The sequence below is a fragment of the Entelurus aequoreus genome, linkage group LG23 (assembly GCF_033978785.1).
Source record: "Entelurus aequoreus isolate RoL-2023_Sb linkage group LG23, RoL_Eaeq_v1.1, whole genome shotgun sequence".
NCBI lineage: Eukaryota > Metazoa > Chordata > Actinopteri > Syngnathiformes > Syngnathidae > Entelurus > Entelurus aequoreus.
The window spans coordinates 2784345-2811545 of NC_084753.1; the positions used below are offsets into that span (position 1 = coordinate 2784345).

The following is a 27201-nucleotide window of genomic DNA, read 5'->3' on the forward strand; positions in this document are numbered from 1 at the left end:
GTTGTTATATTGTTGGTGTGCTATGGCTTTATGTTGTATTGTGGCTGTATGTTGTTGTGTTGTGGCTTTATGTGTTGTCTTTTGTTGTGTTGTGCTTTTCTTGTTGTATTGTGATTTTGTTGGTGTGTTATGGCTTTATGTTGTGTTGTGGTTTTTTGTTGTGTTGTAACTTTGGGTTGTGATTTATTTTGTGTGCTTAAAGGCCTACTGAAACCCACTACTACCGACCACGCAGTCTGATAGTTTATATATCAATGATAAAATCTTAACATTGCAACACATGCCAATACGGCCGGGTTAACTTATAAAGTGCAATTTTAAATTTCCCGGGGAACTTCCGGTTCAAAACGCCTTTGGAGGATGACATATGCGCGTGGCGTAGCCAGTAGAACACAGGTATGGCTTCCCCATTGAAGCCAATACGAAATAGCTGTTTTCATCTCATTATTCCACAGTATTCTGGACATCTGTGTTGGTGAATCTGTTGCAATTTGTTCATTGCATTATGGAGAAAGAAGCTGAGCAAGCAAAGAAGAAAGTCGGTGCGAAGCGGAGTATTTTGCGAGGGAAGTCAACAACACAACACAGTCGGTGTTTCATTGTTTACATTCCCGAAAGATGGTCAAGATCGAAGAACTCGGACAACAGAGACTCTTACCAGGAGGACTTTGACTTCGTTAACAGACGCAGATGCGATACCGTGAGTACGCTTCCAAACATTTGATCGCTTGCTATAACTAGCTCAAGCTAGTAGGTAGTAGAGCTAGCATTAACAAACATCTAGGTGTTTGTTATGCGGGATTAATTTTTGGCATATTAAATATAAGCCTGGTTGTGTTGTGGCTAATAGAGTATATATATGTCTTGTGTTTATTTACTGTTGTAGTCATTCCCAGCTGAATATCAGGTCCCACCCGCGCGCTTCCAAACATTTGATTGCTTGCCCGTACGTGCGTGTCATGTACGTAACGTTGGTTAAATATATAAGCTTTATGAACCTTGGGTTAGGTGAACGGTTCTTTGGGCTGAGTGAGTGTGTGTGTTGTGCAGGTGTTTGAATTGTATTGGCGGGTTATATAGACGGGATCCCGTCCATATAACCCGCTCGAGCTATAACTAGCTCGAGCAAGTAGCTAGTAGCTAGCATAACAAACACGCAGGTGTTTTTATGCAGGATTAATTTGTGGCATATTAAATATAAGCCTGGTTGTGTTGTGGTTAATAGAGTATATATATGTCTTGTGTTTATTTACTGTTGTAGTCATTCCCAGCTGAATATCAGGTCACCCCCGGCTCTCACAGCATCTTCCCTAACTGAATCGCTTCCACTCCCCACTAGTCCTTCACTTGCACTTTACTCATCCACAAATCTTTCTTCATCCTCGCTCAAATTAACGGGAAAATTGTCGCTTTCTCGGTCCGAATCTCTCTCACTTCATGCGGCCATCATTGTAAACAATAGGGAACTTTGCGTACATGTTCAATTCACTATGTCACGCTACTTCCGGTAGGGGCAAGCCTTTTTTTAATCAGATATCAAAAGTTGCGATCTTTATCTTTATCTATACTAAATCCTTTCAGCAAAAATATGGCAATATCGCGAAATGATCAAGTATGACACATAAAATAGATCTGCTATGCCCGTTTAAATAAAAAAAATTCATTTCAGTAGGCCTTTAAAATGACTGCGTTGTAGTTTAATGTTGTGTTTACGATTTTGTCTTGTGTTGTGGCATAACATTGTATTGTGATTATATGTTGTGTTTTGCTTTAATGTGGCTTTATGTTGTTGTGTTGTGGTTTTATGTTGTCATTTTGTGGTTTTCTTCTTGTGTTGTGGTTTTGTTGTTATATTGTTGGTGTGTTATGGCTTTATGTTGTGTTTTTTTGTTGTGCATTTTTGTGGCTTTATGTTTTCTTGTATTGTGATTTTGTTGGTGTGTTATGGCTTTATGTCGTGTTGTGGTTTTTTATTGTGTTGTGGTGTAACTTTGGGTTGTTTATGTTGTGTTGTGGCATTATGCTGCTGTGGCTTAAAATGACTGCGTTGTAGTTTAATGTTGTGTTTACGATTTTATCTTGTGTTGTGGCTCTATGTGGTTGTGCTGTCGCGTAAAGTTGTGTTGTGGCTTAAAATGGTTGCGTTGTAGTTCAACCGTGTTGTGTTGTGTAAAGTTGTTTATATTTTAATTCTGTTGTGTAAAGTTGTTCTGTTTACATTATTATTTAGTGTTGTTTACATTATTATGTAGTGTTGTGGCTTTTTGTTTGTGTTGTGGCATAACATTGTGTTGTGGCATAACATTGTGTTGCGGCTTTATGTTGTCTTATGGCTTTTATGTGGTTGTGTTGTGGCTTTGTTTTTGTGTTGTGGCTTAAAATGGTTGTGTTGTACCGGTAGTTTAATTGCGTTGTGTTGTCACTTAGTTGTGTTGTGGTGTTGTGACTTTGTTGTGTGAATTTACCTGCAACATGAGCTAAAAAAAGTTAGCGTGCTAGCAAGTGATTAGATGTTGAATACAGAATAAGTGTTACGGAAATGTGGCAACCCTGTAATTGTGTTACGTAGGTTTTGAAGTGTGTGGGGAGAATATAGAGACTTTAAATGCATATAAGATTCATATAAATGATGAAATAGTTGACTTACTTTGCTGTGATTGACATAACCCTGCAGTATATGTCCTTTTTACAACTCCATGTCATTTATTTTTAACACCTTTATATTTAGACTTTTCTATGGAGGTGTCATGTGGGCGGAGGATTCTAGCAATAAGTGTTGAACATGTCATCCTGTAGAAATGAGAAATACAGGACACATTTAGAGATATTCAATCATTCTTATTCATATTTCCAACACAGATCTGAAGATAAAGGATAAGCGGACGTGACAAAATATATGAAATGGACTCTAGGGGGAGGAGTCAGCTCTTGGTTTTGATGTATCATGAGAAGACATATTGGGGTTAGAGGTAAAGACCCTCGGGTGTGCCTTCCTGCTTCTTGTACAAGACGTTCTCCTTGGACTTCTTGAAGTCCTCGTTGGTGACTTTCATGCGGCGTTCTCGCAAAGCCATGAGGCCTGCTTCTGTGCAGATGGCCTGCAGGGGGCGACAGAACAGGAAACACAGGCAGCTTTGTGAGAAAGAGTTGAGGTAAAGAGAGGAAATGTACTGGTCATGGCCACTGGAGGGCAGCACACTGACTCTGAAGAGCAGAGAACAGTTAAACCAAAAGTAAAAATAAAAAAGCTACCATTGAACCATTTTTGTCATCTATTGCAGTTTAAATACACTGACAAGAAGGATTTGTAGGTTTGCTTAAATACCATATTTTCCCGACTGTAAGCTGCTATGTTTTTTTCAACGCTTTGAACCTTGCGGCTTATGAAACGATGCAGCTATTTTATGTATTTTTCTTCGCTGACGACCATAAAAACAAGTTCACATGTTCTGCGGTGTCCTTCCATTTAGTGCTTTCAACCGGAAATAGAAGTGCTGTTCCATCCTCTAGCTATCCATAGCGGTTCTACTCGTATGTCATCAATCCAAGAAACGTCTGTTGCACAATATAACTAAAACTATTCTTACTTACTAAACCGTCCCATGTGTGATGTGTGTAGGAGTGTTTTCATGCATGTTTGAACGTGCATAAGCAATAGCTAATATGCTAACAATATGCTAACGTTTACAAGTGTTTGTTAGTATTACTGTGTAAATAACTCATTTCACAACGTATATATTCTGCGGCATATAGTCCGTTGCAGTTAATATATGGAAAAAACTGTTGTTTTTTTTTAATTTGGTGGCTGCGGCTTATATACCGGTGCGCTCTTTAGTCCAGAAAATAGGGTAAATGAAGTTATTGTTCCACAGGAAATGAGGTAAAGTGTTTTCTATTGGTTCTAGTGAAGTGTCAAAAGTTCATACATAGCATTACTTAAAATAATACGGCTCACCTTTTACGGAGACTAAATACAACAACGTCTTTTATTGTTCTTCTGGCTCCATGTAATTGTTACTTCAGTATTTAAATATGCTTCCCTTCTTTGGTTTTTTATTCACCATAAAACATTCCTAACGATAAGCCAAATGGGGAGTTACGGGCGTCACTTCCAGTTTGGGTGACGGAAGGGAGAGTCCCCCCAGATCTTTTAGGTCTAAGGGGGTCAAAAATGATGAGGTGACTAAAATTGAAGTTTAACAATGTATTCTACAAAACAGAAGTACCGTATTTTTCGGAGTATAAGTCGCTCTGGCCGAAAATGCATAATAAAGAAGGAAAAAAACATAAGTCACACTGGAGTATAAGTCGCATTTTTTGGGGGAAATTTATTTGATAAAACCCAACACCAAGAATAGACATTTGAAAGACAATTTAAAATAAATAAAGAATAGTGAACAACAGGCTGAATAAGTGTACGTTATATGACGCATAAATAACCAACTGAGAACGTGCCTGGTATGTTAACGTAACATATTATGGTAAGAGTCATTCAAATAACTATAACATATAGAACATGCTATACGTTTACCAAACAATCTGTCACTCCTAATCGCTAAATCCCATGAAATCTTATACGTCTAGTCTCTTACGTGAATGAGCTAAATAATATTATTTGATATTTTACGGTAGTGTGTCAATCATTTCCCACATAAGTCGCTCCTGAGTATAAGTCGCACCCCCGGCCAAACTATGAAAAAAACTGCGACTTATAGTCCGAAAAATACGGTAAGTACAAACAATTGTGATACCAGCGTTGGAGAAAGAGAGAGAACCCATCAATCTTAAAAATGGTCACCCAGCTCTCATGTTTTTGTCCACCTAGTTTGCTGCGGATATTGAAACCCGAAGTTAACTTGGTGCGTGTATCTCTTCCTCTTGGCTGGTACATCATGACACCGTTAAACTCGAGGAAATCATATTTTAATTTTCCTGAGGGAACTCTCCTGAAGGAATCAATAAAGTACTATCTATATATGTGTATGGGTACATAGGAATCAATAAAGTACTATCTATGTATGTGTGTGGGTACATAGGAATCAATAAAGTACTATCTATATATGTGTATGGGTACATAGGAATCAATAAAGTACTATCTACAGTATATATGTGTGTGGGTACATAGGAATCAATAAAGTACGGGTACATAGGAATCAATAAAGTACTATCTACAGTATATATGTGTGTGGGTACATAGGAATCAATAAAGTACTATCTACAGTATATATGTGTGTGGGTACATAGGAATCAATAAAGTACTATCTATATACGTGTGTGGGTACATAGGAATCAAAGTACTATCTACAGTATATATGTGTGTGGGTACAAAGGAATCAATAAAGTACTATCTATATATGTGTGTGGGTACATAGGAATCAATAAAGTACTATCTACAGTATATATGTGTGTGGGTACATAGGAATCAATAAAGTACTATCTACAGTATATATGTGTGTGGGTACATAGGAATCAATAAAGTACTATCTATATACATGTGTGGGTACATAGGAATCAATAAAGTACTATCTATATATGTGTGTGGGTACATAGGAATCAAAGTACTATCTACAGTATATATGTGTGTGGGTACAAAGGAATCAATAAAGTACTATCTATATATGTGTGTGGGTACATAGGAATCAATAAAGTACTATCTATATATGTGTGTGGGTACATAGGAATCAATAAAGTACTATCTACAGTATATATGTGTATGGGTACATAGGAATCAATAAAGTACTATCTATGTATGTGTGTGGGTACATAGGAATCAATAAAGTACTATCTATATATGTGTATGGGTACATAGGAATCAAAGTACTCTCTACAGTATATATGTGTGTGGGTACATAGGAATCAATAAAGTACGGGTACATAGGAATCAATAAAGTACTATCTACAGTATATATGTGTGTGGGTACATAGGAATCAATAAAGTACTATCTACAGTATATATGTGTGGGTACATAGGAATCAATAAAGTACTATCTATATACGTGTGTGGGTACATAGGAATCAATAAAGTACTATCTATATATGTGTGTGGGTACATAGGAATCAAAGTACTATCTACAGTATATATGTGTGTGGGTACAAAGGAATCAATAAAGTACTATCTATATATGTGTGTGGGTACATAGGAATCAATAAAGTACTATCTATATATGTGTGTGGGTACATAGGAATCAATAAAGTACTATCTACAGTATATATGTGTGTGGGTACATAGGAATCAATAAAGTACTATCTATATACGTGTGTGGGTACATAGGAATCAATAAAGTACTATCTATATATGTGTGTGGGTACATAGGAATCAAAGTACTATCTACAGTATATATGTGTGTGGGTACAAAGGAATCAATAAAGTACTATCTATATATGTGTGTGGGTACATAGGAATCAATAAAGTACTATCTATATATGTGTGTGGGTACATAGGAATCAATAAAGTGCTATCTATATATGTGTGTGGGTGCATAGATAAGGAATAGAATAGAATGTACTTTATTGATCCCTGGGGGAAATTCAGCAGGGTGAGCTCATAATGTGTAGCTCTTCTAGCATAATAAAGGTCAACCCTAAAGTGTAATCTTCTTAATATTCCTCTAACAGGGACGTCACAGGCGGTTCATTTGCAGTTTTACGAGACGTCCGACTATCGATTTTCTATCAGGAGAACACAGCCTGTAAGTTCAATAAGTACACTTGCATAGTTTGTATACGTTTAGATTGGGGAATAACTGTTGTAATGGGTGTTGTATTCATGTTAGCATTTAAGCTTGCTAACAAGTAGCTCGCTATGACTACAGCTGTGCACATTATTGTTTGATATATTCGTAATGTTCTCTTCTAGTTGTGCCCTATCCTGTGACCAAACACGTTCACGTTCCACTACAGAAGGACACATGTCTCATCATTGGAGGAGTTGTGTATCTGCGCGCAGAATAGTGGTTATTTTTACTAAAGTACAAATGTACTGCGAGGGATGGTAAACAATAAAAAAAATATATAATTAAAGAGTTACTTATCTTCCAGAAAGTCTTCACAGTGCTTCACTTTCCACATTTTGTTTTGTTGCAGCCTTATTCTGGATTGTACCTAATGTCATGACTGGTTCATTTATCTTCTTTGGACTTATTTTTTGCTTAAATTCATTCTTGTTTCTGGTTATCGTTTCTATATTGATGTTATCTTGATTTTGTATGTACTTTGTCATATTTTATTGATTATGGTACTTTTTCGTCACTTAAAATATTGTTTGTCTTTGGTACACTATGCGTATATTGTGGGCCATTGGTTCTTTGTTTTATTTCTGCCAAAAATATATATCTGTTTTTATATTTCTCTTTTTTTATCTTTGGTATGAACATTATTATGTAAACTCCAAGTTGTTTTTTTGTTGTTGCTATTTTTGTATTACAAAATGTTATTATTGATCATGTACTGCATTGTAATCTTTTGTTTTGTGATTGTGTGATGTGTTTTGCCTAGACCCCAGGACTAATGGGGATCCTTAATAAACTAAATACACACAAATTCCATAATGAAATAAATACATTTTTACCCTCAAAATTCTACACACAATACCCCATCATGACAATGTGAAAGTTTTTTTTTCTTAAATAAATGTTTGCAGATTTATATATAAAAAAAGAACCATAAGAAATCACCTGTTCATAAGTATTCACCGTCTTTGCCATGAAGCGCAAAAGTGAGGTCAGGTGCATCTTGTTCTGTTTAATGTAGCATTTTTGCACATTTTTGTTCGTATAAACCTAAAAGTCATGGCTTTCGATTTTCACCGCCATCTTAGAAGTTTGCTAACTTTTCATGTTGTCATGCTAACGTTAGCGTGCTAACATTTTAGCTAATCTTATTTGTTTAAACCTAAAAATCACGGCTTTTACAAAATGCTGCCGTCTTAAGACGTACACCAACTAGCATTTTAGTCATTTTTGATCATTTAAACCTAAAATGTATGGATTTTAGGACTTGTTTACATCTTGCAAGAATTTGAACTTTTCCCATTATATCTAGCTAATGCTAGCATGCTAACCTCTATGCTAGCTTTTTAGCTTAAATCAATTTACAACACAGATAGTGTGAACTTTGTAGTTGTTCATTGCCATTCTAGTGAGACAAGATAATCGCTAGTGACATTATTTTTTTCTTACCTTAATGTCTGCTCCTGATAGGTCGTCCTTGGCCAGAATGAGGTCATCAAGTGTGACATCATCAGCTACTGTCATGCGGCTTGTATGAATCTGAAAGATTCTCCTTTTGGTCTTCTCGTCAGGCAAAGGGAACTCAATTTTACGATCAATTCTCCCTAAAGGAGGACCCCAAAAAGAGAAGGTTTTACTTGTTGTGGTTACTGTAGGATTTCTTGAACGGGTGAGTGATGCTCACCTGGTCTGATGAGGGCGGGGTCCAAAGTTTCTATCCGATTGGTGGCCATGATGACTTTCACGTCACCCCTAGAGTCGAAGCCGTCCAGCTGGTTGAGGAGCTCCAACATGGTCCTCTGGATCTCACGTTCGCCACCGGAGTTGGAGTCGTACCTGCATGACGGCAGCACTGGTGAGCCGTCACAAGCTCCGCCCCCAAACAAAGCGTCTTGTACCTTTTTGTCCCGATGGCGTCGATCTCGTCGATGAAGACGATGGAGGGCGCGTGTTCCTCCGCCACCCGGAAGAGCTCTCGCACCAGCTTGGGTCCGTCCCCCAAGTACTTCTGGATGAGCTCGGAGCCCACCACACGCAGGAAGGTAGCAGACGTCTGATTGGCTACGGCTTTGGCCAGCAGCGTCTTACCTGAGGTACAAACAACGGGATGTATTTTACTCGCTTAGTGCATAAACACATGTATCGATACTTTGATACCAAATCAATAGCTGCTTTTTTCAGTATTGTCAGACAATTAAAAAGTACAGTGGAACCTCCAATGGTTCTTGGACAGGGCTCGTAAAACAAAAAGTTTGTATAGTCAATCAATTGTCTCCATAAGAAATAACGTAAATATGAATAATTGGCTCAAGCCTCGACAACAGTTCATATTTTAGTGAAGGTTTGTGCACTTTGAAGACTGTTTCTATAACAAGCCAAAAAAAACCAACAAGCTAAACTGTATACGCAGCTCTGCTAACACGCCCACACACAGACAGAAGTCCCTTTGGTGCCCTCACAAACGACCGGAAATCACAAACATCCTTTACTTTAACAACCATATTGCTGCAATTACTTTCTAAAAAATAAAATCCCTTTAAGAAGCAGCTGACGTGAGGAGAGAAAAGAGCAGACAAAAAGGACGAGGGACAGTGCTCTTAGAAAAGGCGCCACTGAATAAGAGGGAGTCTTCTCCTTGGCGATTGCATCTTTCTCCAGAAAAGTCTGCTCTCGTCACAATTAAAAACTTTCTGTGGTACGAAGCCGGCTTCCTCAATCTCTTCAATAGGGCAAGCACAAAATGGCTGCCAGCGGGACACAAAAAGAATGAAGTGTTTGTACACAGAGACATGATTTGCAAACAGAGGCAAATTTGGTGCGATTTAAAAGTTCTTAAAACCAAAAAGTTAGCAAATAGAGGGTTTTGTAAAAAAGTTCTACTGTACATAGATTTTTTTGAATAAGTATTGAATAAGTATCGTGGAAATGAATGACATTCTGGCATCGTGAAAAAGAAAAAAAAAAAAATTTCACATACAAATTGCGATTCTTATTCATCCCGATTGTAAACGGATTCATAATTTTTTTTTAAATTGATGAAAAAAAAAAAAAAATGTAACTAAAACATAACACACACAAACACACACACGGTCCTCAGTCTACCGGGCACCACACCTTAGTTATAGGGGACTCCATCACCCGAAACATAAAGCTTAGCAAACCAGCCACAATAAAGTGTATCCCCGGGGCCAGAGCACCTGACATTGAAGCTAATCTTAGGGAGCTAACTCGCAACAGGCCTAGTAAACACGTACGACAGGCTAATCGCACCACTAATTATGCGAATATAGTTGTACACGTTGGCTCCAATGACACTAGAATGAGACAGTCAGAGATTACAAAGAGAAACATAGCCAGGACTTGTGATCTCGCCAGAAAGATGTCCAGGCATCGAGTAATTGTCTCTGGCCCCCTGCCTGCGAGAGGCAATGATGAGAGATATAGCAGATTAGTCTCGCTTAACAAGTGGTTGGCTAGCTACTGTAGGCAGAAGGGACTAACGTTTATTGATAACTGGCCCTCTTTCTGGGGCAAACCAGGCTTGCTGATGAGAGACGGCCTTCACCCTAACCAGGAAGGCGCCATCATCCTGTCTAGAAACATAGACTACTATTTAAGTCTCACTTGACTGACTACACTAGAGCAAGCCCGGTCACAGGCAACTACAATGTCTGTTAGTCCGGGTGAGGAGTCAGTTAAGCTAGAACTAGCCAGCGCCAGGCTGGATAATCCATGTACGCATAGCAATTCTCTTAGAATAATACACAATTCACATAATGTTTTTTCTGTTGTGTCTGTGTCAGGGGTGGACATGCATTCTACTGAGGTGGCAAATTATGATATGTCCAGTCTATTGCAGCACCAAACAAACAATCGGAAAATTCCCGTCATATCAATTCCTAGATATGGTCGAAACTATTTAAAGTGCACTACGCATAATAAACGCAACATTGTTAATATTGCCACTACGGATAATCTTAACAAAAACTCGTCAAAACAGCCCAATACCTATAATATGGGCTTTTTAAACATAAGATCATTGTCTCCCAAGGCGTTATTGGTTAATGAGGTCATTAGAGACAACAATCTTAACGTCATTGGTCTTAGCGAAACCTGGCTCAAACCGGACGAATTTTTTGCGCTCAATGAGGCATCTCCTCCTAACTATACGAATGCGCATGTTGCCCGCCCTCTTAAAAGGGGAGGGGGTGTCGCACTAATATACAATGAAAATTTCAACCTTACCCCTAACCTAAATAATAAATATAAATCGTTTGAGGTGCTTACTATGAGGTCTGTCACACCGCTACCTCTCGACCTGGCTGTTATCTACCGCCCCCCTGGGCCCTATTCGGACTTTATCAGTGAATTCTCAGAGTTCGTTGCTGATCTAGTGACGCACGCCGACAATATAATCATAATGGGGGACTTTAATATCCATATGAATACCCCATCGGACCCTCAGTGCGTGGCGCTCCAAACCATAATTGATAGCTGTGGTCTTACACAAATAATACATGAACCCACGCATCGCAACGGTAATACAATAGATCTAGTGCTTGTCAGGGGTGTCACCACCTCCAAAGTTATGATACTTCCATATACTAAAGTAATGTCCGATCATTACCTTATAAAATTTGAAGTTTTGACTCTTTGTCAACAAGCTAATAATAATAATAACTGCTATAGCGGCCGCAACATTAATGCTGCCACAACGATGACTCTTGCTGACCTACTGCCTTCGGTAATAGCACCATTCCCAAATTATGTCGGCTCTATTGATAAACTCACTAACAACTTTGACGATGCCTTGCGCGAAATTATTGATAGTATAGCACCGCTAAAGCAAAAAAGGGCCCCTAAAAGGCGCACCCCATGGTTTACAGAAGAAATTAGAGCTCAGAAATTATCATGTAGAAAACTGGAACGCAAATGGCGCGCGACTAAACTTGAGGTTTTCCATCAAGCATGGAGTGATAGTTTAATAACTTATAAACGCATGCTTACCTTAGCTAAAACTAAATACTACTCAAATCTCATCCGCCTCAACAAAAACGATCCTAAATTTCTGTTTAGTACAGTAGCATCGCTAACCCAACAAGGGACTCCTCCCAGTAGCTCCACCCACTCGGCAGATGATTTTATGAATTTCTTTAATAAGAAAATTGAACTCATTAGAAAGGAGATTAAAGACAACGCATCCCAGCTACAACTGGGCTCTATTAACACAAATACGACTGTATATACGACGGACACTGCCCTCCAAAATAGTCTCTCTATTTTTGATGAAATAACATTAGAGGAATTATTACAGCGTGTAAGTGGGATAAAACAAACAACATGTTTACTTGACCCACTTCCTGGGAAACTTATCAAGGAACTGTTTGTATTATTAGGTCCATCAGTGTTAAATATTATAAACTTATCACTTTCCTCCGGCACTGTTCCCCTAGCATTCAAAAAAGCGGTTATTCATCCTCTGCTCAAAAGACCTAACCTCGATCCTGACCTCATGGTAAACTACCGACCGGTCTCCCACCTTCCGTTTATTTCCAAAATTCTCGAAAAAACTGTTGCACAGCAGCTAAATGAACACTTAGTGACTAACAATCTCTGTGAACCTTTTCAATCCGGTTTCAGGGCAAATCACTCTACGGAGACAGCCCTCGCAAAAATGACTAATGATCTATTGCTAACGATGGATTCTGATGCGTCATCTATGTTGCTGCTTCTTGATCTTAGCGCCGCTTTCGATACCGTCGATCATAATATTTTATTAGAGCGTATCAAAACACGTATTGGTATGTCAGACTTAGCCTTGTCTTGGTTTAACTCTTATCTTACTGACAGGATGCAGTGCGTCTCCCATAACAATGTGACCTCGGACTATGTCAAGGTAACGTGCGGAGTTCCCCAGGGTTCGGTTCTTGGCCCTGCACTCTTTAGTATTTACATGCTGCCGCTGGGTGACATCATACGCAAGTACGGTGTTAGCTTTCACTGTTATGCTGATGACACTCAACTCTACATGCCCCTAAAGCTGACCAACACGCCGGACTGTAGTCAGCTGGAGGCGTGTCTTAATGAAATTAAACAATGGATGTCCGCTAACTTTTTGCAACTCAACGCTAAGAAAACGGAAATGCTGATTATCGGTCCTGCTAGACACCAACATCTATTTAATAATACCACCTTAACATTTGACAACCAAACAATTAAACAAGGAGACTCGGTAAAGAATCTGGGTATTATCTTCGACCCAACTCTCTCGTTTGAGTCACACATTAAGAGTGTTACTAAAACGGCCTTCTTTCATCTCCGTAATATCGCTAAAATTCGTTCCATCTTGTCCACTAGCGACGCTGAGATCATTATTCATGCGTTCGTTACGTCTCGTCTCGATTACTGTAACGTATTATTTTCGGGCCTCCCTATGTCTAGCATTAAAAGATTACAGTTGGTACAAAATGCGGCTGCAAGGCTTTTGACAAAAACAAGAAAGTTTGATCATATTACGCCTATACTGGCTCAGTTGCACTGGCTTCCTGTGCACTTAAGATGCGACTTTAAGGTTTTACTACTTACGTATAAAATATTACACGGTTTAGCTCCAGCCTATCTCGCCGATTGTATTGTACCATATGTCCCGACAAGAAATCTGCGTTCAAAGAACTCCGGCTTATTAGTGATTCCCAGAGCCAAAAAAAAGTCTGCGGGCTATAGAGCGTTTTCTATTCGGGCTCCAGTACTCTGGAATGCCCTCCCGGTAACAGTTAGAGATGCTACCTCAGTAGAAGCATTTAAGTCCCATCTTAAAACTCATTTGTATAATCTAGCCTTTAAATAGACCCCCCCTTTTTTAGACCAGTTGATCTGCCGTTTCTTTTCTTCTCTCCTCTTCTCCCCTGTCCCTTGCGAGGGGGAGTTGCATAGGTCCGGTGGCCATGGATGAAGTGCTGGCTGTCCAGAGCCGGGACCCCGGGTGGACCACTAGCCTGTGCATCGGTTGGGGACATCTCTGCGCTGCTGACCCGTCTCCGCTCGGGATGGTTTCCTGTTGGCCCCGCTGTGGACTGGACTCCCGCTGATGTGTTGGATCCACTGTGGACTGGACTTTCACAATGTTATGTCAGACCCACTCGACATCCGTTGCTTTCGGTCTCCCCTAGAGGGGGGGGGTTACCCACATATGCGGTCCTCTCCAAGGTTTCTCATAGTCATTCACCGACGTCCCACTGGGGTGAGTTTTTCCTTGCCCGTATGTGGGCTCTGTACCGAGGATGTCGTTGTGGCTTGTACAGCCCTTTGAGACACTTGTGATTTAGGGCTATATAAATAAACATTGATTGATTATATATATATATATATATATATATATATATATATATATATATATATATATATATATATATATATGTATATATATATATATATACACACACAAATATATATATATATATATATTTTTTTCTCCCCCATTACAAAGAATACATTTAAAAAAATTATTTTTTCGGCCATCTCCATGCAACCAGAAGGTTTTCTAACCTGTAACCTGTTTTGAAAAAGTTTCATTATAATTATTATACTAAATAATACATTGTAAGAATCGGTTTGGATCGAAAATCGATATTAAATCAAACAAATCCTCACCCCAGAAACCAGATCAAATCGCTAGGTGCCCAAAGAGTCACACTCCTCGTGACTGCCCTAAACACATGAATGCTCACCTGTGCCAGGTTGTCCGTACAGGATGACACCTTTGGGGGGCTTTATGCCCATCTCTTCATAATACTCTGGATGTGTGAGAGGAAGCTCCACAGACTCCTAAAGCAGATCAGGTCGCCATTAGTGAATTACTATCATTTATGCAATATAGCAGGGGTGTCCAAACTTTTTGACTGGGGGGCCGCGTTGGGATGGATATAAATATATTTATTTAAGAATTTAATATTAAGAGCATTTGAAATTTAAACTCCTAGTATGTTTACCTTCGTGCTAAAGCTAAAATGCGCCAAAAATGGATAAGTGTGGAGAGAGTTTCCCCCCCCCATCATGCCTTGCAATGGATGGGTGTAATTGACATTTTTAATGGTGGTTGGCTGTTTTTTTTAAAATAACATCCACAAACTTCAGTGAGTTGTGTTATGTGTGACATGTTTGTTTACCATTTGTACAAGTTGAAATTTGTTTTCCTGCGCCATGACTAGGGAATGTTGTTTGGATTGGGTCATATAAGTAAATGCTGTGCATGTAGTCAAAACAAAGTACACTCCATGGGCACTGGCTTGAGTCACTCACATCGTCCACAAGGTGGCGATAAATAAGTGCTTATCAAACAACCAGGTATTTAAATGTAATATGTAGACGCCCGGTCAGATTGCTTTTTGGACTCGTGCCATCTGGCGGGCTATATTGAAGTCGCTGGTGGTCCGCAATTGGCCCGCCGGCCGTAGTTTGGACACCCCTGTAATAGCACAATAGTTGAATGCACATTTCTGGCTTTGACACTTTGATGGACCCAACCCAGACTTTTTGCTTGTGTCTTAGCATGGTTGCTACTTGCAAAATAAACATGTGCCTTTATCTCCTGGATCTGATTGTCCAGACCCCCAATGTCAGCATAGGTTTCCTGCGGGGCCTTTTCCACTTTCATCACAGTCACCAAGGGGTCCGTGTCGTCCATCAACACGCCGATAACGGCATGCACCTGATGATAAAAGGAGGCATTTGGTGGTTCAGTTCATGTCTTGGGTACAGCACAATAAACCCCATTGAGGCAGAGTACCTTATGGTTGAGCAGGACTGAGCAGCCCGGCTCCAACAGGTCTTTATCCACGAAGGACAAGATGCTGACATAATGCTCTGACCCCACCGAGGTGGACACAATAGCGTGGTTGTCATCAATGATCTCTTCCAGCGTCCCCACAGACATGGGTGTGCCTCGCAAGTCATCCACTTTAGACCTCTCCTCCTGTCAATGAAACCATTTCATGGAGGTGCACATCACATGACTTCCTCTCCCTGCAGCCTTCTGGTAGTTTAGGCAGAATCAGTACAATGTCAAGTCTCACCTCCTGCTTTTCTTCCAGGGGTTTCATCTGCTCCTGGTTTCGGATAAACTCCTCCTCCATCAGGAGGTAGTCCTTGATGCGCTCCTGCTTCAGTAGCTTCAGGCGGCATTGAGTGTGAGGGGTGACTGAAATGATAGAAAACATTTGTTTAGCCCTTACTCATAAACACATCACACCGCGGGCCTCATCTATTAAGAGTTGCGTTAGCGTACTTTCAAATCCGGAAAACAGTGTACGCAAGAAAAAATTCAGATGACATTTCTTTTTTAAATTCTAATCAAAGTGGAATTGACTCCTTATGAATGCGCAAATCGTATTTCAATTATCAATTTGCCTGAGATTCCACACTCTGCCTAATCAGAATTCAGGAGGAGTCAGTAGGAGGCGCTTATTTCCTGTGTTTCATGCGAACGAAAGAGGGTTAAAACTGTGAGCTTGTCAATGCTGTGTCCATCCAGGCATCCATTTTCTACCGCTTTTCCCTTTCGGGGTCGCTGGAGCCTATCTCAGCTGCATTCCGGCGTAAGGCGGGGTACACCTTGGACAAGTCGCCACCTCATCGCAGGGCCAACACAGATAGTGCTCCTGTTATAAGTGCACACAGGCTGGAATAAAAAAACAAAGTGGTCGGAAGAAGGTGAATAAAGAAGATGGATGTGCCTAGCTAAAACAGACGACAGGATTAAAGATATAAAGTAGTGCTGCACACCGTTTGGAAAAAATAGTCGCATAGATACGTAAAAGTTTAGAAGAGGTGATGACTCTGATTACCCCCAATGATATAATTTGTGTAACCTACAACAAAATGTGTTCATACAAACAATTAACCTGCTAACACACGTTAACGGTTGTCATACTTGCTCGACAGCACAGAGTATCACAAACGATGATTTTAGGTCTAAACATAGAAAATTTGCTAGAAAGTTATAAAACGAGAGACGTTAAACTTCCAAGATGGTGAAAAGTCTTACAATTTATGATTTTTAAATTTAAACATACAACATTTGCAAAAAAACTAGCATAAAACTTTAGCATGCTGATATAAAAGATGTTAGCATACTTCCAAGATGTCGCAAAGTATCAAAATGTATGATTTTGAAGTTTAAACATACAAAATTAGCCAAAAAGCCAGCATAAAAGGATATCATGCTAATATAAAAAGACGTTAGCATACTTCCAAGATGTCCCCAAGTATCAAAATGTATGAGTTTTAGGTTTAAACATACAAAATTAGCTAAAAAGTTAGCAAAATAACTTTAGCATGCTAACGACCGCATAAGTATGCTCACAGTGCAGCATGTGAATGGGCAGAAGACCCATAATTATGGAATATTGGTTTGCAATCTTATTAAATTTAAACATGCCAGAAGGACTTGACTGTTGTTTGAAAACTCAATGTATTATTACAACACAGGAGAGCTTATTGCGGTGCAGCCGTATGTGACACACAGTAGGGCCATTCCTCCAGCTGTCTGCCTGACTGGCCACGCTGTGCTGGATCACAGGAACACATCGCGACAGCAATAGGTGGTAAAATGATCGCCTAGATCAGACCTGGGCAAATTAAGGCCCCGGGGCCACATGCGGCCCCTTAAGCTTTTCAATCTGGCCCGCCTGACATTCCCAAATAATTTATTTAGATGTTTAAGATGTAAAGTGTAGCTGCCATTATGAATGAATGAAATAAGTTTGTTATGATGTGCAGTGATTTTTTCTAATGACCGTAAGTCTTCAACTATACTAAGTCTTTCAATGTTTGGAATCTGCATGATATACTAGTTACTATGGTCATCTAATTAGTTACTATGGTAATGTAAGTCACAGCAGCTCAGTGTGGGTGGGGAGTGTTTCCACAGCCTGAAATGTGGGTGTCAGGGACAGACGTGGAAGGAGATTTTTACAACAAAGTTCTAAAGCTTAGTGATATATCACAAATATCCGATTGTAGGTGGGGTTTTGTTTACCCTTCACCTTCGTATTTCACTGTTTGTTGCATTTTTGTTGCGTTTCGCTTGATTGTAAAATATATGGATGGAGAGGGGGTGTGACGTTCATATGTTGTCAATATTCAGTGTTTTATCCTTCATAGTTAATATTGTAAATCCCCCATTCTTTATTTTCATGTACATTCTGGGTGTCTCATTAAGTAGAAAATGTAAAATTCCATTCCGTTTTGTAACGTTTTTAGCATTCATTAAGACATTATTGTGAGGGTTTGTATTAGTGTTGCTAAAAATAAATATACCGGCCCCCAGACAATTTTTTTTCTCTAAATTTGGCCCCCCGAGTCAAAATAATTGCTCAGGCCTGGCCTAGATACTTTAACAGACATCCTCACAAATATTAATAAGAATCATTAAATGCATTGGTGAAAAGGGGAATTTTGTGTCCTTCTGACATTGTTGAAAATAAATAGTTGACAAAGCGACCACCTGTGTGTCGCCAAAATATCCAAAGCCTGTAGAAATGTGCGTACATGAAGTTGGCGTGAGACAGCACACATTTTCCACGTTCAGTTCACTCTTGATACATCTCAACTTTCCCGTGAAAAAGGGCGGACGCAGGATACATTTATGAAGCTCCTGGACTTCCACAGAATAGAAGAGGAGAGATCAGTGTTGCAAACGTAGTGACTGTCAATACGATTATTCAATTCCCAATCAAGGCCCAAACATAGTCTGGTAGAACGTATGCGGAATGACGTCTAGGAGTCTGTGTGGACTCCAAGCAAACATCTGCGAGGCTCAAATTTCACAAGTGACACCCGTGTGACACAAAACATGTTGCTAGGTAAGCGTCCTAGCAACACCGCAGTAAACTCACTCCCCATGCGTCCCAGGAACACATCCAATGTTCCCGTGAAAAATGACACATTGTGTTTCCAATCACAGTAACTAGTAGAGATGCAACCATTCATCCATGATGTTGCAAAAAATCATGAATCAAATTTGTCAATAATAGTGTCGCTAATATTCACATCATGAAATTGAAAGAAATAATAAATGTGTTCGATAAAATGTTGGCTAATTTCTAATTTTTCTTCTTCGTCAGTAGAAGTTGCATGAATAAAGGCCCTCGCTCTCTGGTAACCGAGCAACGCAGGAAGTGATCACTGATCAGTGGGCGTGACACGCTAACATCCAAATAAGTAACAGTATCAACTATCAAGTTTGGTTGTCTGGCAGTTGATTCTTGGCATGGAGTGAGAAGAGGAAATCACAATGAAGAAATTGTGGATAAAAGAGGAAAAGTCAGTTGTTTTTTTCTTCAAAAGGGATCGTAGTCAGATTAATGTGGTCTGTTAATGATGCAAGGCACTTGTTCCCACCAAGACCGCTAATACCCCACCACCTTAGACGCGCTCACCCTTTAGAGCACAGCTAGTGATGGGTTGATGAGGCCTCATGAAGCGTTTCGACACATTGCAAAACTGTATTGATACTGTGTCGATACTGTGTCACTAAATACTGACATCTGCTGGACATTAAAAATCCCTACAGGCAACCTATGGACCGACTCAACTGACACTGATTTTATGACCTAGTATATACAATAATATAAACCAAGTCATTGTATTCCATTTAGGATTATTTCATATCTTCATTTAAATAAAAATATATTTTTATCTTTTTAGATACAGTCAAATAATGTGAACATGTATCATGACTAGGATGTTAGAAGGTGGGGATTGAACCCCAGTAACCGATTGCTGGCACGGCCACGCTACCAACTTCGCCACGCCGTCATTCCTGTACCTTCTCTAGTAACAGTAGTGATGGGTCCTGCAACACAGATGCATAGGCGCATGCGTCGAGCTCATAGAGCGAAACCCTGTGTCGGTGCGCGTACCGCTTTTAGAAAGTCACGTGACCGATCATGAGCTGCTTTGGTCACGTGACCGATACGCGAAGTGTATCGCACTGACGCCTCCTCTGTGCCCTGTGAGCAACGTTCCCTCTAAGGTGCGCGCCTGCGCAATTCTCAAGCGTCCTCCGCGCACACCGTGCGCCGCACAGCCAATATATGCCGCGCACCAAATCAAACCCATCTGAATTCTAAACAAAATAAACACATTTATTCTGTGTAATTTTGAAATGCAACTTTGAGTGACAGTGACAACAAGCGGCCCTAACGGTGTTCGTCAACAACACGCATTGCGCCGCTTCCTAATAAACACAGTTTGGCGCGCAGGCGTCAGTGCGATACAGTTCATGAGCGGTCACGTGACCCGAACAGCCCATGAGCGGTCACGTGACCAAAACAGCTTGTGTTCGGTCATGTGACTTTCTAAAAGCGATACGCGCACCGACACAGGGTATTGCTCTATGAGCTCGACGCATGCGCCGATGCATCGGTGTTGCCGGACCCATCACTAGTGCGCAGGTGTCAGTGCGATACAGTTCATGAGCGGTCACGTGACCAGAACAGCTCATGAGCGGTCACGTGACTTTCTAAAAGCAATACCCGCACCGACACAGGGTATCCCGCTATGAGCTCGACGCATGCGCCGATGCATCGGTGTTGCCGGACCCATCACTAAGCACAGCTGTAACTTCCTGGCACTAAACCTGCAGAAAATAGTTCTTCTCAGGTTTCTCTATGTTTACATTTTCACACTTTGCACTTTATGAAGCATTTCTTACATAGTCCTTATTTTTTGCACCTTTATTTTAAGAGCTTATTGATAATGTGATTTTACAATTTTGTTTAGATACCATGCTTGTGTTGACATTTCCTTTTCTTTCTGCCTTGATCGCAAAAGGCATTATAATCAGAGGAAGGTTATTTTTTAATAATTTTTTTTTACATTCAATATATTTTTCTCCTGCTCCTTATTTTAGATAGGTCATAACAATATCAATAATTATCTACAGTTAGCTTGTTATCTAGCTTGCTAGCTAACAACAGAGAGACAAAGTTGAGTGAAAAACTATAACTTTAAGTCCGCCAGCTGTTTAAATACCGTATGTTGTATGTCTATATGTGTTCTTTGAGGAACTTAGATAACTGTTTGTATTGCTACTTACTGACAAATGCAGCTTATTATTCCACTTTTTACACTGCCTGTGCCAAAGTCGATTGCAGCTCTAATGCAGGGGTTCTTAACTTTTTTTTAAATATTTTAATATCTAATATCTAACTTATTTAGAGTTTACGACCTTGTCAAATGATATGAAACCATGTGTTAATCACAAAGGTGATTATTAATCTAAGATATAAACCTTAAACTTAGGGCAAGCTGATTAGAAAAATAAGTAATTAAATAAACTGCATAAAAAGGAACTCATAAATAACTGACGAATTTTTTTTTTTACACACAATTATGTTGTGTTGAAATAAACAAACACAATTAATAGTAAATATGTTTCTGAACAAAACTGTCAGAAAAATGAAAGTGCAAATGAAAAGGCAGTTTTATCACTTTAGTCATATTTTTGGCGCTTAAGAAACTTTTGTATGAGTCTAGCTCCAGACCTCTGTCATTCAAAAAAAAAAAGTGGTGGACAAGTGTATTACAACGGAGAACCACTGCAGCACACAGCTGAGAAACAGATATTGTTTGTTGACCATCGAGGGGGCGCTCGCGCCCTATGGTTAAGAAACACTACTCTAATGTAATTCCATTATCATTCATAATAATGACAATGAATGATTGAATATAGTCCTTTGTTTACTTAAAATTAAATTGTTTTATCAGGACTTTTACTGTCCAAAAGCTTATTATACATAATGAGCATAAGCATTTATGAGTGAAGTTGTCATATTTAGGTTACTTAGCACATGCCTAAAAATATCTAAAGATAATTTTAAGCCACAGAATAATTGTACCGATTTTCTAACGCAAGCATGGGAACAATTACTTTAGAAACAATCACAACAAAAAATTATATTTACGTTAACTATAACCATATCATACCATCATCAAAGGAGGTTGAAATTGTGAAAAAAAAAGAATATCAAAAAAATAATGTTTTTTTTCAGATTGGGGACCCATTATATTTCCCAGGTACTCCAGGTACCTGTGGGTCCTGGGGACTCACTACATTGAAAACTTGGCATGTATTTTTCACATTGACCTGCTTCAAAATGTGACAAAATCTGCCTTTTGCCACCACAAATGTTACAGGAAACTCTGCAAAAGCTCTGATGACTGCTCCAGTCTGTGAGCTTTTGAAGAGACCAATTAAATCCCCAGGAAGTATTTGCAGCTCAATTGCATACAACAGCGTTGAATAGTCGTTAAGAACATTTTTTTTTTAGTTTTTTAAAAATTAGTTCAAAGCTAAGATCACCAAAATCATTACGTTCTTGACATTTTACTCTGCGTGCAGTGTAGTGTTTTTACTGAACTACTGAAATGCATACAACTTTTTAAGTATAATCTAATGTATTGACAGAGCTGTATATGAATTTATCATAAAGATCACTACCAAAGTGATTGACGAAATTTGACAACAGATTGTAAGTTTCGTGTTCTTACCCAAGGGTAGTTTACTGGCAGCATCTGGTCCTTTTGTCTTCTTCTTCTTCTTGCCAACTCTGGTGGGAATGGGGGGTTCGTATTTCTTTTTCTTATCCTAGAAAAATAAAGTGCACTATCAGCAATCGGATCACGATGGATGCTGTGCAAACAAAAATTGATATTTAAGCAACCTAACTGGTGCCGACAGATTATTTGTATAGCTGGGTTGCAATCACGTGACCGAGAGGCCCATCAGGCAATTTTTTTTACCTGCATCAGTGCAGATTTGGGCGGATTTTGAAAGGTTTAGAGGCAAATATAAAAGCGATCATGAAAAACGAATTAAAAAAGAGATGGAGTGGATTTTTACATTTTTTTTAAAATATGTAAACCATTCATAATCACCAAGACGTTACTGTTTACCTCGACCACACTTCATTTGACACTCACAAGGATTTAGAGAAGATTGGAGGTACATCATGTCTTTACATCTGAGAGGTCCACAAATTAAACAATCCGTGAAAGACAAAGTTGGATTTATTTGTGCATCGCTAAGTAACGTATTTGATTGACATAATGAGTGATGTGCTGCTGTGATCGGGACGCGAAAGAGAAAATGGATAAGTTGGTTTGCAGTTGATTTCCTGCTACGAGTATTAGTCTCATCTACAATTCATTTTCTGCAGTTGTTTTTAATGATGTGAAGTTCATATTTTGTCTCATTATTTAGCTATAGATGTCCCTGTTGTTCAGCAATATCAAGATTCCGTATATGCTGTTCAGCCTACCAGAGATGTTTTCATCTAGTTTATTAATACTATTAAGGATATTTTCTTGATGCTATCAAATATCACCAAAGACGCTTTCATGTGGTCATCCATGTCCAATAAAGCACTTTGCTTTCGTGCACAACAACAACTCAGCTTTTAGTTTCTCATATTAAAATGGAGAATGAAAATACGGTGGATTGGACCAAAAATCACAATATTTATTTCTAGAAATTAACATGACGTTAGTTTATTTGCACAAGCAGGTCCTCTAGTTATATTTAAGCATAGCAACAACAAAATAACACAAACTGATGCAATCTCTTGTCCTTTCTTTACATTTATAGTTCTGCTTTAAAACACTACTAATATAGTAGACGATAAACTGAATTGCATCACAGAAAGTTTCTCAAACATTTTACAAAGTGATCTCTGCAGACACAAGCCTGTTCGATTGTATTCCACAAGATGATGACAGTGATATTTTTAAGAGCCATTTTCTTTGACACACTTTCCCCCCGACTTTATTACCTTTAAAGAACCACTTTATTCAGGACTCTATGAAATCTCTTTTCTAGCTCTCTGAACGACTGGAACACCCAAGAACAGAACAGCAGTACGGCATTTTCTGATCAAACCTCTACACTCACTCTCACTTGTTTTAAAGCTACATTCAAACTGCTTGACCATCGTGTCAATTAAGCCGCCAAGAAAAAAAGCGGATATGACGTCATATGCAACCCAGCTATTCTATGTATGTATTAAATATCTGCCGAGATGATATTTGACATTTTGACGTGTATCGGACTTAAAAAAAAACAAAAAAAACAACCTACAACAGAACTACATTAGCAAATGCAAAATATACACATATGATACTAGCATTTAGTATCTAAAGATCTTAATAACAAGTGAAGTAGATAGTAATAACCACTGCTTATACACAAGCCCTCTTGCCATGCATGAGAGAAGAAGTTATTTTTGCTGGAGCCCAATTTTAATTTTTTAATTCATAAAAAAAATAAAATATACTCTCATTGTTAATAATTCTCCTCAAATATGTTTTGATATCTGACAGAGAATTTGAGTTCTTGTGAGAATTCTTCTCTTGGCATGCCCACGCTCCCTTTTCCTTCTCCTATAGTCTCTACTTACCTCTCAAAATTTCAATATTTGCCGGGAAATCCCGGTTTATCCTTCTTTCCTTCTTTCCTCGTTTTCCGTTTTATTTGTTTTTGCTACTGCATCGATGGAATCGCTTGACAAGCTTACGTCCGCAACACTCGGAGCATGGGCTTATTAAAGAAGTGCAGCAAGTTTCATGTTCCGTGATTCAATCAAATAACGCAACAGAGCTGGATGGACACAAAGACAACAGAAGAGCTATCTCTGCCAAAAAATCCAGATTTTGTTTAAATATCTTAACAAATAGGATATTATCATACAAGTAAAGAGCAGGCAACAGCTCACACATTCTCATACTTTCTGTAACATCCAGGAAGAAAAAATTGATACGATAATCTACGTAAAGGAGCACAGAGTTGTTTTTATTATAATGTCCGCGGTATTTCAGGCTTCCTCACAAGGAAATCTTAAAATGTATTAAATCCGTAGACTGGTATACAATTGTAAAAAAAAGTAGATGAGTTATTGTGATATAGAATAATGACATATTGTCTACCAATTTTCCCAAGAGATTTCCCATATTTTGAAATGCAAATGTTGATAACAAATGTGTTTGATGTTTTTTGTTGCTAAATTAACATTAGCACAGCATAAAACATTATGTCGCTACTGGTTTCCTCAAAAATTATGTAAAAAAAACCCCCAACAACTTAAAGCCTTGTCCAGCTGTTTACTGGCGTATAATATTCATCCACCCACCCATCCATTTTCTACCGCTTATCCCTTTCGGGGTTGCGGGGGCATGTTTGAATACATTTTATTGCAAATGAATATCGGCCCCAAATATCGGTTAGCGGCCTCATTGACTACTACTAATTGGTATAGGCTATGTTAAAAACATAGTATTTAGTCTATTTAAGTATGATGTCATTCTATGACATAAAAACATTGAAAATGACAAACAAGCTAGCATTAGCCTGACCATGCTAAGTAAGACAATCTCACCTGGTTTTCTCAAAAACAATGTTAAAAAAACAACCTAAAGCCTTGTCCAGATATTTACTGGCGTATAATATTCATGTTTAAATACATTTTACTGCAAATGACCGTCGGCCCCAAATATCGGTTATCGGCCTCATTGACAACTACCGGTAATAATTGGTATAGGCTATGCAAAAAACATAGTATTTAGTATATTTAAGTATGATGTCATTCCATGACATAAAAACATTGAAACTGACAAAACAAATAAGCTAGCATTAAGTTACCTGCACCTTATGTAACATGCATCCAGAGACTGTTTACCACCTGTTTTGGACTTGTGAAAGCACTCGATCATTATGGCAGGGCATTTGTCATTTCATCCTGGACAATATTCATGACAATTTTGTGCTTTGTTTTAAAGATGTCCTATTTGGATTTACACAGTATGACAAAAAATTGAAAAGGAATTTTACCTTTGCAACCTCATTATACTATTGGCTAAGTTGGATATTCATAAATGTAAGTTTCTCAATATCCAACCTGTTTTTTTGTGCCTTTGAAAAAGAATTAAAAAGAACTAAAGCTCTTTCTACCTCTAACAACCAAAAAGCTGTGAAAACTATGATGCTGTGTTCCAAATTTGGATTATTTAAAGAACGTGTGTGAGCCTATGGCTTTACACTTTGTTCCATGTATATATTTTGCATTCTATTTTAGTTGCTTTAATGAGCTTACAACCCCCTGGCACTGTTTTTGAAAAATGTCTGTACTAATTTTGATTATTATTATTTCTTGATAGTATGTAAATGTTGCGTATTATAAATAAAGGTTTATAAAATAAAAAAAATAAAAAACAAGCCAGCATTAGCCTGACCATGCTAAGTAAAACAATCTCACCTGGTTTCCTCAAAAACAATGTTAAAAACACAACTTAAAGCCTTGTCCAGCTGTTTACTGGCGTATAATATTCATGTTTAAATACATTTGACTGCAAATGAATGTCGGCCCCAAATATCGGTTATCGCCCTCATTGACTACTAATAATTGGAATAGGCTATGCAAAAAACATAGTATTTAGTATAATTAGGTATGACGTCATTCTATGACATAAAAACATTGGGAATGACAAACCAAACAAGCTAGCATTAGCCTGACCATGCTAAGTAAGACAATCTCACCTTGTCATCCTTCTTTCCTCCACCTGGACCGTGGCCCCCACTTTGGCTTTGACCCTTAAAAATAGTCACACACATGTTAGTGAAACTGACAGTCACACATTTATTATCCTTATTAAACATACAAAGAAGAACGTACGCGCTTCACATCAGTTTGAATGACGAAGCTAGCTACTTTAAAATAGCTCACACGGCCCAAAAAAACACCCCGTTGGCCAATGTAAACACTTTTAAAATGTATAATCTACAACTTCAACTAAAACGTGTTCTTTATTTACTTAATGTAGATAATTAATGTTGTACAAGTGGAATCCGTGACAACGTAAATGACAGCAAAGCTAACGCTGGGCTAAAGGCTAACTTGTCTGTTAATGAAGCATTTTTACGTAAACAACCGAATGGTCTTTTTCGCTCCCGCAAAACAAAACCATGACCACACACGCTGAATTATACCTGGTAAAAACGCGATAAAATGTTTAAATAGACCAAATTGTATGGACGAAGAGAAAATTGCTTGCTCACTTACCATTGTTTCTTGGCGCTTTGTGGTGACGTCACGGCGCGTTTTGTGACGTCATGGTATTAAAAAAGTTGGCCGTTGTGGAACGTGTCGGCACGTTGCCGCCCCCTTGTGTTCAGAGTTGCACACTATTTGTTTACTTCGGAGCGATAATAAGAAGTAACATACGTGTGCGCTGGTTTTATTTGCACAAATAATTTGTTCCATATATCCATCCATCCATCCATCCATCTTCTTCCGCTTATCCGAGGTCGGGTCGCGGGGGCAGCAGCTTAAGCAGGGAAGCCCAGACTTCCCTCTCCCCAGCCACTTCGTCCAGCTCCTCCCGGGGGATATATATATCCATCCATCCATCCATTTTCTACCGC

General features: G+C 38.9%; 1 protein-coding gene across 1 annotated transcript; it reads right to left on the reverse strand.

Moving 5' to 3' along the window:
• Positions 1-2817: 2817 nt before the first annotated feature.
• psmc1b (proteasome 26S subunit, ATPase 1b) lies at positions 2818-26926 on the reverse strand. Its single transcript, XM_062034819.1, has 11 exons — positions 26840-26926; positions 26317-26370; positions 22281-22377; positions 15800-15924; positions 15514-15699; positions 15307-15435; positions 14456-14552; positions 8627-8816; positions 8413-8564; positions 8178-8332; positions 2818-3098 (listed from the first exon to the last, which is right to left on the reverse strand). Exons 1-11 carry the CDS (start codon positions 26840-26842, stop codon positions 2964-2966), a joined length of 1323 nt encoding a protein of 440 aa, XP_061890803.1. The 5' UTR covers positions 26843-26926; the 3' UTR covers positions 2818-2963.
• Positions 26927-27201: the final 275 nt, after the last annotated feature.